Source organism: Nannobrachium achirus (assembly GCF_963921795.1).
Source record: "Nannobrachium achirus genome assembly, chromosome: 11".
Taxonomy (NCBI): domain Eukaryota; kingdom Metazoa; phylum Chordata; class Actinopteri; order Myctophiformes; family Myctophidae; genus Nannobrachium; species Nannobrachium achirus.
In genome coordinates this window covers 7,227,154-7,240,000 of record NC_137820.1, presented here as the reverse complement: position 1 = coordinate 7,240,000, position 12,847 = coordinate 7,227,154, and the positions used below count along the sequence as shown (strand labels likewise).

Below are 12,847 nucleotides of genomic sequence, written 5' to 3'. Positions count from 1 at the left end.
TCACACTTATTGATGGTGACGTCACCAAGACTGCTGGTCCCTCATTTGCTTTTATGGTGATGATGATGTCATCACCCGATTGATGACGTCATCCTCGGTTTTTTCAAGGGTTTTCCCATTGGATGACGTCACTGTGTGTTTTCCCAATAGCCGGGGAATTCTATTAATTTGGTCAACAAGGTACACAGAATGAGAGACCTGCTCTGCCATAAACATCGCGGAAAAAGGTTATGGTCATTTGTATATTCACTGTCCCATCGACTTCAGGAAAAGACAATTGAATACCTGAGACGAAAAACAGTCTAAGTCCGTATTTTAAATTTTTGGATTTAGATATATTTTCATTTACCAGACTGTTTTAAATCTGTTAAATTCTTAATGTACTCCCCGTAGAATTCGATTTTTTTTTACTTATAACTCATATACTTTAACTCATATATTAGGAATTATAAGACATAATACTTATGGAGAGTGGAACAACAGTAATTCTCTATGATTATAATTACATCTAACGATGCTTCTCCTCCATTCACGTTTGGTGAATGTAGCCTTGGCCAGGAAAATTTGATGTCTTCAGGCGGTAACCATCGATCATCAGGTGTTTCGACCCGCCTCCGCTACACCCTCCTGATGGCCGGGTCGGCCGTGGTGGCCAAATCACTGCCCATCTCCTCCTCCTGGCCAAGGCTAAACTCCCCTCTCCTGCTCTATTTGTTTTTTTCCCAACAAGAGGCTCCTCTGGGGAGGTATTGGGTGGGTCCCTCCTGAGGTCTTGAGGTGACACAGGTGCGTAGAGTTCTCCAGTACTGTGGGGTTATTCCTGCCTGGAGTTCTCCTTCGTCTCACCAACTCACCAACCAAGTTGTGCGCTGCACGCCTCTTCTCCACACTCTAACAGTTTGTGCAACAACAGTATAAGTCCATACAAGCAATATTCAGCAGAGAAAGGGAGCAGATAACATTAAAACAGACAATTGAACAAAATGAGGGGGGAGTGCATTAACAATTTAACAGATTAAAAATGACTAGTTTGTGGTTTACAGTCTGGTAAATCCAAAAAGATCGATCTGTCTGTCTGTCTGTCTGTCTGTCCGTCCGTCCGTCCGTCCGTCCGTCCGTCCGTCCACACACACCAAAAATTGGGGTTGGGGTCTGTAGAACCAACCATGTGCTGTGAAACCTCTTTCATGCGATTCGGGCCAATTCGGCCTTGGCTTCAATTAGTGGTCAGGATCCCCTTTTATGGGCATATTGGTTGGATATGGATACTGTTTAGTATGAAAACCTCCAGCTCATGTCTGTCTGTCCGTCCGTCCGTCCGTCCGTCCTTCCGTCCGCCTGTCTGTCACACCTCATGCTTTTCTGAGAAAACACTGATGTTGCAAATGAATGGCCAAGACAGAATTAATTTGCACTGACCTGTTCTGACATCAATGATGCAAATGTTCCATTCCAAGGTACACTGAACCTATATGGCACTATATCAGGTCAACTAAAATGTTGAACGAGGCTCTGAAACTGCATGAGATTTGAATAACTACTTCTGTGCACTTGTGTATTGTTGTGTCCCCCCTCTGTTTGTATCTCTAGTATGTATTTTGTCATTGATGTTTTATGTGTGGCTGCAGTAGGGGTGAAAACCCAAGCAAGATTTCCCTTGTGGACAATAAAGTGTACCTTCACCTTGACCTGATGCCAAACAATTTAAATTGTTGATCAAAATTATTTGTGACAATGGTAAAATGTGACAATGGTGACACAGTCCGTGACCACCAGGTTATAATGATAACAATAACAAAATGTCACCCTGTCCAAGCCGACACGACTCAAACGCTTAGTTCTTCCTTCTTTTTTTTTCTTTACAGAACATGAAGTTGACAAGAAGAAGTCATCTGTGCGGTGGAGATAACCCGGAAGTGGTTTAGGACGACGACCGGAGCGTCATTTTGCCGTTACAGGGTCCACATACACAAGGGTTGAATACAGCACAGCTCAACTGTCACACTGTCACTCTGCAGTTATAGACGCTAACCAATGGGACAGACCTAAACGCCGGTATAAGAACTGGCACTTTGTTGAGACTCCCATCAGCCGCTCAAGAGTCAAAGTTCAAAGGTAGCCTAGTAAACGACCAACTTCCGTTCTCCAGGAGGATTCCAGAAGATTGGTCTAGCATGATACACAGCAGAAACGATTAGTGGGCGGGCGGAGGGGGCGGGCGCAGGAGCGCTGATAGACAACCCCTTCAGCCAATCACCGTAATAAACAAGACACGTCATCTCACCGCGCCGCTCTGTGTACTGTGCTCTGAGCCTAGTAGCCTAGTAGCAATAGTGCGACTCGTTACATGCAGCAGCAACACATCAACAACTGAAGACAAGCTACCGTTACCGTATCCATCCATTTGCAGTTATGGCGGAATCTTCCGTTAGCGATTGTTGCCGTCTCTGCAAAGAGAATTGTAGGAAAGGCGGTCGTTTAGCGCACACGAAGAAGATCTACGAGCGTGAGGGAGCTGACAACAAAAGCATTTTTCTGCGTCTGGCGTCATTTGGTCTACAGTTGAATCCACAGGACGACAAATCCATTCGCATTTGCATGAAGTGCTCCAGACAGGTTAAAGTGATTGAGGAGTCGTTCCAGACATTCAACAAATGGAAACTTTCCGAAGAAAGTGGTACCGAGTCTGCCGCGGGAAGCCAACCCTCAACTACTCCACCAAACATTACACCACCCAAGTCACAGAAACGGCTTAGATCGCTTTCTAAAACACCACGAAAACCCAAAAAACCAAGGACCCATCCCCCAACAACACCGAATCGCCCAACAACACCGAATCGCAAGTTGACGCCACTCAAAGCCCCTGGGACAGTCACTAGACAAAGTGTACTTGAGGTAAGAAGTTTACACCATGTACTAAAGCATTGTTGGTTCTCCAAACCTTTTCATGTCAAGGACCCCAACATTGACACCTATTAGCCCGCGGACCCCCATTTGAAAAGATATTCTATGTCCCCCATATTTAGAACCTTTGTTATGGTTCTATCAGTGTTTCTCAGCCATTTGTTATCTAAAAGACCCCTTGCTTGACACGCATGGACCCCCATTTAATGGCATTTCCAATTTTGAGACCCCGATTTATATTGTAAAATCTTCCACAATATAACTGAGTCAAAATCATAGGCAATTCTGTGACTAAATCAAAATCACATGTCTATAACAGCACTGATATTCTGTAAGTCAAGCAAGTTAAAAAATAATAAGAGAGAACGTTTTCATTTATCAGGGGTCTTCAACGTTTTCAGGCCAAGGATCCCCTTTGCTGAGAGAGAGAGATGTAGCAGGGACCCCCACTATATATATATATATATATATATATATATATATATATATATATATATATATATATATTGTATACAATTGTTTGCAGATAAAAAATGTTCATAGATTTCTTAGACAGAGTAGACTTGTTTGACAGTGTATGTTGGATTAATGTGTATTTTTAGTCATTAACCACATGCACATCTGTCCTGTTTGAGTCTCTAAAACACATTCTGAAGAATGTGACTTCTCCTCCCACTCTGTGTGTGTGTGTGTGTGTGTGTGTGTGTGTGTGTGTGTGTGTGTGTGTGTGTGTGTGTGTGTGTGTGTGTGTGTGTGTGTGTGTGTGTGTGTGTGTGTGTGTGTGTGTGTGTGTGTGTGTGTGTGTGTGTGTGTGTGTGTGTGTGTGTGTGTGTGTGTGTGTGTGTGTGTGTGTTTGTGGGTCGTCCTTTCTCCAGTGAACGCCAGGCCAACATGAATTAAGGCTCGGTATGAAAAGTTTCAACTGGTTAGTTTATTCTTTTTCATTTTATTACTGTGTGTGTGTGTGTGTGTGTCTGTAGTCCTTTCTCCAGTGAACGCCAGGCCAACATGAATTAAGGCTCGGTATGAAAAGTTTCAACTGGTTCGTTTATTCTTTTTCATTTTATTACTGTTTGTGTGTGTGTCTGTAAGGGAGAGAGGCACAGTAAAGTGCTAGTCTCGTAGACCATCAACTGCCTGAAAATGCAGTGGTTTGCAAGGCTAGCATAGTGCAATGTTAATCATAACAAACTGTTAATATTTCTTAGGTGCAGTAATGCAAAGAAGGGCCCCCGTACTGCATTTAATGCATACAAACAGTTCATAGAGCTTGACACGACGGCACTTTTCCTGGCGGCAGCAATGACCCGTTTTAAGCTGAAGGATGTTACTGGTATAGTATTTTGTCAGTTCATATTTTAATTCAAAATGTGTATTTACAGGTAATAATTATTTACTAGTCTGGCTTTAGCCAGATTGATAACATGGATTCACTCACACGTTCCTCCACGGTATCTGTCTGGACTTCGACCCATAGGGAGAGAGTATGAGAAACTGTTTCAACCGAACACCGCTGTCACTTTCCCATACTCACTCCCTATGGGCGAAGTCCAGACTGATACCGTGGAGGAACGTGTGAGTAAATCCATGTTATCATTCTGGCTAAAGCCAGGAAAATTATTTCCATAAAGACAGTGTTTTTTCCTTTTACCATTACCGTTAACAGAAGTCCCAGAGGGATTCATTCCGGACCACATAAGGAACTCAGAGGATGCAGAGGAGCAGAGGACCTGGTTGCACGATACAGTAGCTCTAGTTGTGGACAGCTTCAACATGAGTGACCAGTTTGCCGTTCCCACTGAGCTTTTTGCCGAAAAACCACCACCTAAGGTATTTAAACGTTTGCATGATTGTATTTTATTTGTACGCCTTTGTAGATGAGGCTGTGCTGTGTAGACTGAATGTATGTATGCATGCATGTATATCTCGTAAACCGCCCTTCTGAATTCTCATTTATTCTCAAGAGATCTTTTGGAATCCTCCTCGATAACGTAAGTTAGTGCTTTACTAGGCTAATGTATGTATGTAAACTGTCCTGAAAAATATGCTAACCATACTTTTTAAGATATTATTGCAACCTTCCTTACTTTTAAATCACACAACTAAAGGAAAATGCACCGTTTGACAATACCATGTTTGTCCCACCACCTGTCTTAGTAGTCACAGTACACTATAGTCCAATGTCTCTCTTTTAATTCTCACACTGTTGTCTCCACAGAAACAGCTTAGGTGCCGCTTTGAAGGATGCTCAAAGACCTACAAATACAGCAAGGCCCGTGACACACATGAGCGCAAATCCCACGACCTCCAGCTACAACCAGATCTACCCATCTCCTCACCCACCTCCAACAGGGACCACAAAAAAGAGCATTCGGAGGCAAGATTAAGCTTTGGGTTTTTATTGCTAAGCCTCCGAGATGCAGTGAAGGAAGGAGATGGTGAGAGACTACTGAGGCTGTATAGGGTGGCCCTTCCTATTTATAAGGCATATGGGCACACCAACTATGCCTACAGTGTCTTCCTGCAATCAGTCCAAGTGAATGCCACTCTTCCACCCAAGTTGGCCCACAGCCTCAAATGGAACCGGTTCTGGAACACCAGGGGGGGAAAAGGAAATAACCTGAGCCTAGACTTGCATCTGGAACATTTGAATAATTTCCTCAAGTCATTTTTGAAGGGCCTTGGTTCAAACATGAAAGAGCGATCTGCTGACAGAATTAGTAGGTCCATCGGTGTCCTCAAGCCCTTGCTGGATGCCACAGACAAGGAGCTGAGAGTGGCAAGGCAAAGTGGCAAGCATCGCACACCTGACCAGACCAAGGAAATCCTAACACTTGCAGAGGTGGCAATGGAAGGAGAGCTCTTCGCAAGTCATCCCGGCAGAGAATTCAAGGCCTTCCCTGGTTTTGACCAGAACATCTATTCCAAATTAGATTGGGCCAAATTTGTTGAGTGGATGCTTCTTAAACTGATCGAATTTAGAAAGAATCCAGTTTGAAACCAGTTATTTTGTCTCCCATTTCACATGTTGTCCCTGTCTGGCCAAAACCTCTTAACTCTATTTTCGAGGTTTAGATTTTTTGGCATAAATAAGGGCTATTGACCGCACTTTACAGCTGAGTGTTGGGTTAAATAATTTTGAAACAAAATGGAAAATGGCAAAAAGTGCTTGGGACAAAACCTCAACTCCACACTTTCTGCCTAACCAACTAACCGTTTTCATAAATATGTGCTATTGAACACCCTTTATGTCTGTGTTGGTTAAAATAATATTGAAACAAAATGGAAAGTGTAAAGAAGTAAAAAAGTGCTTGGGACAAAACCTCCTTACTCCACACTTTATGCCAAACCAGCTCAATCCTTTTTTTTTCTTCTTCATAAATATGTGCTATTGAACACCTTTGTCTGTGTGTTGTTTCAAATAATATTGAACCAATGCAAATTAGTAAAAAGCCCTTCGGTCAAAACCACCTAACTCCACTGGAGTTCATTTTCAAATTGTTCAAAAATAGCAGATGTAAAAGCTTGCAGTGCAGCACAAAGTGACACACTGTGAGTTTTTATATCTGCTATTTTTGATTGGCCTATGTAAAATGGTGAAAGACCGATGCTTTCCTAGTTTTAATGGCTTAACTGCTTGTACGGGGCCATTTACTGTAGATATGCACAGCTCAGAAAGTGCCATTTGTCCATAATCATTTATTTTATTTGTACACATGTAAATGTTATTTTTAAGATTATAATTACTTGTTTATTTCTCAAATAAAAATTATTTCAACCACAACTTGTAATTCTTTTTCATAAAGCGCTATTGAGTTGATACAGCAACTTCATAGTTGAGTTGAGTATGTGTACTTTAGATTGTAAACTCAATGGCTAGAGCACTAACTTTACAAAAGAATTGTTCACCAGGCTTTGGATCTGATGGCTTCTCAGTTTCTCTCAAATGGGGGAACGTGTACATCTAGGGGTAGAAAGAGGTACTTCAGAGAAAATGTAATCATTTCTTACATTATTGAAGCCCAAAAAGTTTGAGAACCATCTGATGGGTGCTCATTAGGTCTTGCTTGACGTCAATCACCCCAGATTTATTGCAAACCATGAAATAATATGGGAACTCCATCTTCAAATTCTTACATTAAGATTGAGCCATATAAATAGACAAAGCATATTGATCTGCTGTAGGTCGTGTTCTGTCTATTGCTCAAAGATGCCAATATAAACTTTATTTGAAGATTAATACCTATCTGCACCAAAATCTGTGGTGGTTTGCAGTCTTTTTCATATCAGTTCCCATTATTAGGCATTTAGCCTCTCGGACCCCAAACTTATTTTGTCCAAAATGACACGCTGTTGTACCATAGTAGAGATGGAGACGTTGAACAAAACCATTTTCTACATTCTAATTGTGAAGACTTCTTGAAAATGTAATGCTGCTGTTTAACAATAATTCTGTTTTTGAGAGTGTGAAATAAAACCAACAGGAAATGTAAGGATCCTCTTTTTTTTGCTGGGGACCATCTGAACTCCTAGCACTATTAACATAGTTATTGGCAGTCTCAATTGAAAAAACAAAATTGAGTATCAAACAGTGAGATTTTTATTCATTTGCATTAAGAAATGTACAAAATTGCGACTCAAAGGCAAATGAGCATATTCGATGCTCAGGCAAAATTCAATTGTCATCATCTGAGCTGGAATTTGAATCCTCGTCGGATTCACAGTATGCATCGTTATCTTTCTTATCAAAATAACCACGGTAATACAAATCTGGTTCACAAAAGCTATCCTGGGGAGAGGCAGGCAGCGTATCTTCAATGTCATGAAATACATCATTGATCACTTGCAATATGTGCCTTGCATGTTTGTGGCTTAAGACAGGAAGATGTTTAACAATGTAGTCTAGGTCGAAAATGTGCGCACAATTTTCCAAAACAGCAACAATCAACTGATTGCTAAATCCTGTACAAAGTGCCTGGCTAGTGAAGAGATATGGCTTGTTGGCAACCAAATCATTCTTGTACTTTTCTAACAAGTCCTTGATTAAGGTTCTCTGATTGCGTGTGACCTCCCTCGACTTCAAAGGCACAAACTGCTTTTTCGGCAACTCATAACTGGGAAGAGGTTCGACACAAACACCTGATGCATCACATGAACAAGACTTATGACAATATGTACAGCAGAGATGCCCTGGCTCAATACTTTGGGTATTCTCTTCAAAAGGACTATACAGTGCTTTTCTGAAGCAGCCGTCTTTGCTGGTCTTCATTACCTCTTTTACCCCCTTATCCACATGCATTGACTGTTTTGTGTTGATTACAACTGCGTGTGATTGCAGTCCATTTCTCCCAGCCCTGCCAGCCTGTTGGACTATCGATTCTGTGTCGTTTGGTGGACCAAACATCACCACATGAGAGATGTTGGGAAAGTTGAGGCCCATACCCAGGGCAGATGTGGCAACCACCACTCTGCAATTACCCTGTCCATTCAGTGAACGAATCACATAGTCCTTCAGTTCTGGATATGTGTATGCATGGAAAATGCTAATCAGTTGAGTCTCCGTCTTCTGCTCTGGGTCTCTGTCTAACCAGGCATCATCCTCTAGTTCCGCTTTTAGGTAGCAGTACACATCACCTACTGACTTAAATGCACGGCAGTAGATGATGATCGGCGCCATCGCTGTTGCCTTGGCTCGAACCTCATCCACTATCCAGTCCAGACAGTGTAGTTTTTGTAGTTTTGGTTGAGAGACCAGTCCTAGTCTGATGTTACTTCTGTTAGGGCTCACGGTCAGCCGTTTTGCTTTCTCCATGTGCAGAATTTTGATGACTCTGTTTCTGGACGCCATGTCTGCGGATGCTGTCAGAGCCAACACTGGTGTATCTGAACAAGACAAAAGAATAGAACACATGCCATGTTTATTTTATTGATCATAACTGTTGTCACAAAACAGCTATTTATTGCAGAACAGTACAATGGCAAACTACAACAGTGGTTCTCAACCTGTGGGTCCCCCCAGATGATTAACTTAATGTCCAACACTGTTTTTTCTCTCAACAGACCAAACCAACATAAAGTGTAAGTGTAAAGACTAGAGGGTTTATGCACATTTATAATTGACAATTTATTAAGTACTTTTTAATACCTCTAAAATGAGAAATTAAACATTGGCCAAATGTAATAGAGAGACATTGTGAAAATAGGTTAATTTCACAATAGCTGTGTTATACTAACTGTAATTCCTCTATTCTTAGTGCTTGTCAGGGTGGGGGGGTCCCCAGAGGTTGCGGGCTGAAAAGGTTGAGAGCCTCTAAACTACAAGACAGAAAAAAACAATTAAATAAAATTGCTAACAATAGATTAACCTGGTAAAACCATAACATGACCGTCTGGTTTAACACGCTACTAGATGAGAGACCGAACAAAACAAATAGAACAAACGAACATGACCAAGACAATGTAATTACATTTAAGCCACTACAGGGCCAATCTTACTCACTTTGTTTTGCAATGGATCGGAGTTCTCCAAGCTTTGCAAAGCTCTCTCTGAAGGCAGGCTTTCCGTCTTTACCTTGTCCCCTGAAATTAAGGGGCCGTACCTATGTTCCCAAGGGTCTATGTTCCCAAGGTTCTATGTTCCCCACTTCCCCCCCAAAAAGGTTCTATGTTCCCCAGGTTCTATGTTCCCCACCCCACTCCTCAAAAAAAGGTTCTATGTTCCCCACTAAACCAAATAAAGGTTCTATGTTCCCCGCTCACAAAAAATGCAGGAAATGGTGGGCACAAACCAAAAATGCAGGTAATGGTGGGCGGGTCCGCATCAGAGTTCCGACGGTCCGGTATTCCGACACTAAAACTATAACCCTAACTCTACCCCCAACCCTAAACCTAACCTCAGTAAACCTTACCTCAGTAACTAACCTGCCTTACGCTAAGTAACCTGCCTTACGCTAAGTAACTAACCTGCCTTACGCTAAGTAACTAACCTGCCGACGCTAAGTAACTAACCTGCCGACCATGTCGGAACAGCGGATGCCCAGTCATCCAAAAAATATGGTGCCCAGATTTCCCTAGTGCCCCCCTGTCCCACTATATAGTATTTGTAATTGTTTCTTGCATTTTTGTATGAGCGGGGAACATAGAACCTTTTTTAGGTAAATGGGGAACATAGAACCTTTTCTTTGTGGAAGTAGGAGGGGAACATAGAGCCTTTATTTGGTAAGAGGGGAACATAGAACCTTTTTTATAGGTGAAAATGGGGAACATAGACCCTTGGGAACATAGACCCTTGGGAACATAGGACGGACCCCGAAATTAATATAGAAATAGCAGACAGTGTTTTATTTAGCATGTACACACAATGAAGCTGGTTAATCTTCCACATGTTTTCACAGATAACTGGGCCTAAATTATTTGTAGACTAGAGTGGGTTAGTGGGTTTATATATATATATATATATATATATATATATATATATATATATATATATATATATATATATATATATATATATACACACACACACACACACACACACAAATACAGAGGGAGTTACCAGAGTGACCAGGCTAGTCTACTACAACCAATGACACACAAAACAATTATAACTTGTTACACAGTATAGAAAATGTTTAGATTTACCATCTGTAGGTGCAGTGGACTTCGTCTACGACTATTCCCTTGAGGTTTTCGCGATAGACGGGATCGGCCAACATATTTCGCCACTTTTTATTCAACAACCAGTTCTCTGGACTGCCGAAAACAAGCTGGTAGCGTCCCTGTTCAATGTCCGCATCGCTGTGATCATCATCACCAAGCCGCACAGCCGTGATTCCGAGTTGTTCTGCTTCTTTTATCTGGTCCTTCATGAGTTCGGTGAGTGGCGAAACGACAATGAAAATTGGGTTGATGGCCGGGGATAATTTCTTTGTCACCAAAGGTGCAAGTTGATAGATCAAGCTTTTGCCAAATCCGGTTGGAAGAACAGCAAAAACGTCTTCTCCACTGAGAAACTCCACAAGTGCATTCTCCTGCTCCTGTTTAAGTTCGTTTATTGTGTCTATTTCTGCAATAACGTCAGTAATAGCTTTTTTTATATTAACGTTAATGTTACCAACAGATCCGCTGCTGAGCGCCGCCATCTTGTTATGATCAAGGGAGATAGTCGGTCGCTGTGTAGAAACGTCATCAAAGCCCTCATTGGCTTTGGTGCGCTGTCAATCACAGAGCCCCCGAGGGCCGACGCTGATTGGGCCGTCAGACTTCTGCGGACTTATAACCAGCCTACATTCCAATCATTCCAGACTCTCTTGCGAGAAACAAATGAAATGGTTTCTGGAAGAGGGGCGGGTACGAGGCTAGTTCAAAGGTACGGCAGGAATTGCATCTGTACAAAGCAGAGATCCACTCTTTACAAATCCTACTGTGTGGCCGCAGCCAGAGCAAGGAGGATGTGCCACTACAGAGCGAATAAGATGTATCCACTACACCCGAGGATGCCCTTAGAGATGGAGATCTGGAGATCTCTCTCCAACCGTGGATTGGTCTGCGTGGGAGGAGAATGAATTCAGCCCGTCATGCAATTTTAACAAATGGAAGACCGGTCTTTTTTACATTATATAAGTACATTATATTTAACTGTTAGCCCTCAACTACCAGTACCAGCCATTGCGCAACTGTGCAAGAGGAAGTTTAGTCACTTTAGGCTTATAGGATTTTATTTTTGCGTTTGCGCAACTGTGTGAATGCATTCTAAATTTGTGTAGCTGAGGTCATTTAACTGTTAACTGTTAGCCCTCACCTACCAGCCATTGCGCAACTGTGCAAGAGGCATTTTTAGGCCTCCATACATTAGCATTATCTTTCAAACCTGTAATCAAATCCAATTTGACTCCAGCAATGTCATTTGGCACAACAGACCTTGGACTGGCTTTACGTTAAGCTTAAATCGCAAATAATATCAAACAATGCTTTACTGGCATATATTACTCTTTGGTATGGGTGTTACATTGTGCAGTGAAGAAGCTTGTGTGGCTCTTCTGGGTCAAACAACAGCCTCTAGAGGCCCATGGGCTCTGTATCTCTACATTTGAAGTTTAGCTGTAACCCCAGTCCTTGTGTTAGCAGTTGAAGTTCCCTGCATAGACGGCAGGTGCAGGTACGAGTGGGAGTGGCGATTCACATTGTTATGTGTCTTCAACAGATTGGCTTCCACCACCTCCTTCTAACACCTCTTTCTAACAACACCTCCTTCTAACACCACCTTCTAACACCACCTCCTTCTAACACCTCTTTCTAACAACACCTCCTTCTAACACCACCTCCTAACACAACCTCTTTCTGTGAGGTCTTAGTGGTGGTGGTGGAAGCTGATCTGTAGAAGAAGCATGACAATGTGAACTTGCCACTCCCACTGGTACTTGTACTTGCCATCTATGCAGCGGACTTCAACTGCTAATACAAGGATTGGGGTTACAGCTAAACATCAAATGTAGAGATACAGAGCCCATGGGCCTCTAGTGGCTGTTGTTTGACCCAAAAGAGCCCCCAAGCTTCTTCACTGCACATTGTAACACCCATACCAACCCAGAAATGGCTTATGCCGTGTGTCAGCAAAGGAAATAATTTGTGTAGCTGAGGTAATTTAACTGTTCGCCCTCACCTACCAGCCATTGCACAACTGTGCAAGCGGCATTTTAGTAATTTTAGGCCTCCATTACTTAGTGAACAATGTTTTGCGGTTGTGCAACTGTGCAATTGCGTTCTAAATTTGTGTAGCTGAGGTAAGCTGTGCGTTGTGCAGCTTTTATTTGGAATGAAAAGCAGCGCAAAAGTGTTGCTTTCTAGTTGTTTGTTCGTATTGATTGGTGGGGGAGATCCATGAGATTTTGCTTTCAGGAATTAATTTGCATGACGGGTTCATTCATAATTGAGTGGTGTAACC

General features: G+C 42.2%; 1 protein-coding gene across 2 annotated transcripts; it reads left to right on the top strand.

Moving 5' to 3' along the window:
- Positions 1-3,768: 3,768 nt before the first annotated feature.
- Positions 3,769-6,108, top strand: LOC308293775 (uncharacterized protein). Of its 2 annotated transcripts, XM_080736403.1 has the most exons (5): positions 3,769-3,829; positions 3,885-3,946; positions 4,113-4,237; positions 4,571-4,734; positions 5,123-6,108. In XM_080736403.1, exons 2-5 carry the CDS (start codon positions 3,930-3,932, stop codon positions 5,900-5,902), a joined length of 1,086 nt encoding a protein of 361 aa, XP_080592529.1. In that variant the 5' UTR covers positions 3,769-3,829; positions 3,885-3,929; the 3' UTR covers positions 5,903-6,108. The 2 variants fall into 2 exon arrangements, with proteins under 2 accessions (XP_080592529.1, XP_080592530.1); XM_080736404.1 differs by having other exon boundaries at positions 3,786-3,927.
- The last annotated feature ends 6,739 nt before the right edge of the window (positions 6,109-12,847 follow it).

Bases quoted from the DNA above. Each gene is read 5' to 3' on its own strand.
- LOC308293775 (XM_080736403.1), top strand. The intron at 4,238-4,570 runs GTATAGTATTTT...TACCGTTAACAG, and splicing joins TAAGCTGAAGGATGTTACTG to AAGTCCCAGAGGGATTCATT. The intron at 4,735-5,122 runs GTATTTAAACGT...TTGTCTCCACAG, and splicing joins CCGAAAAACCACCACCTAAG to AAACAGCTTAGGTGCCGCTT.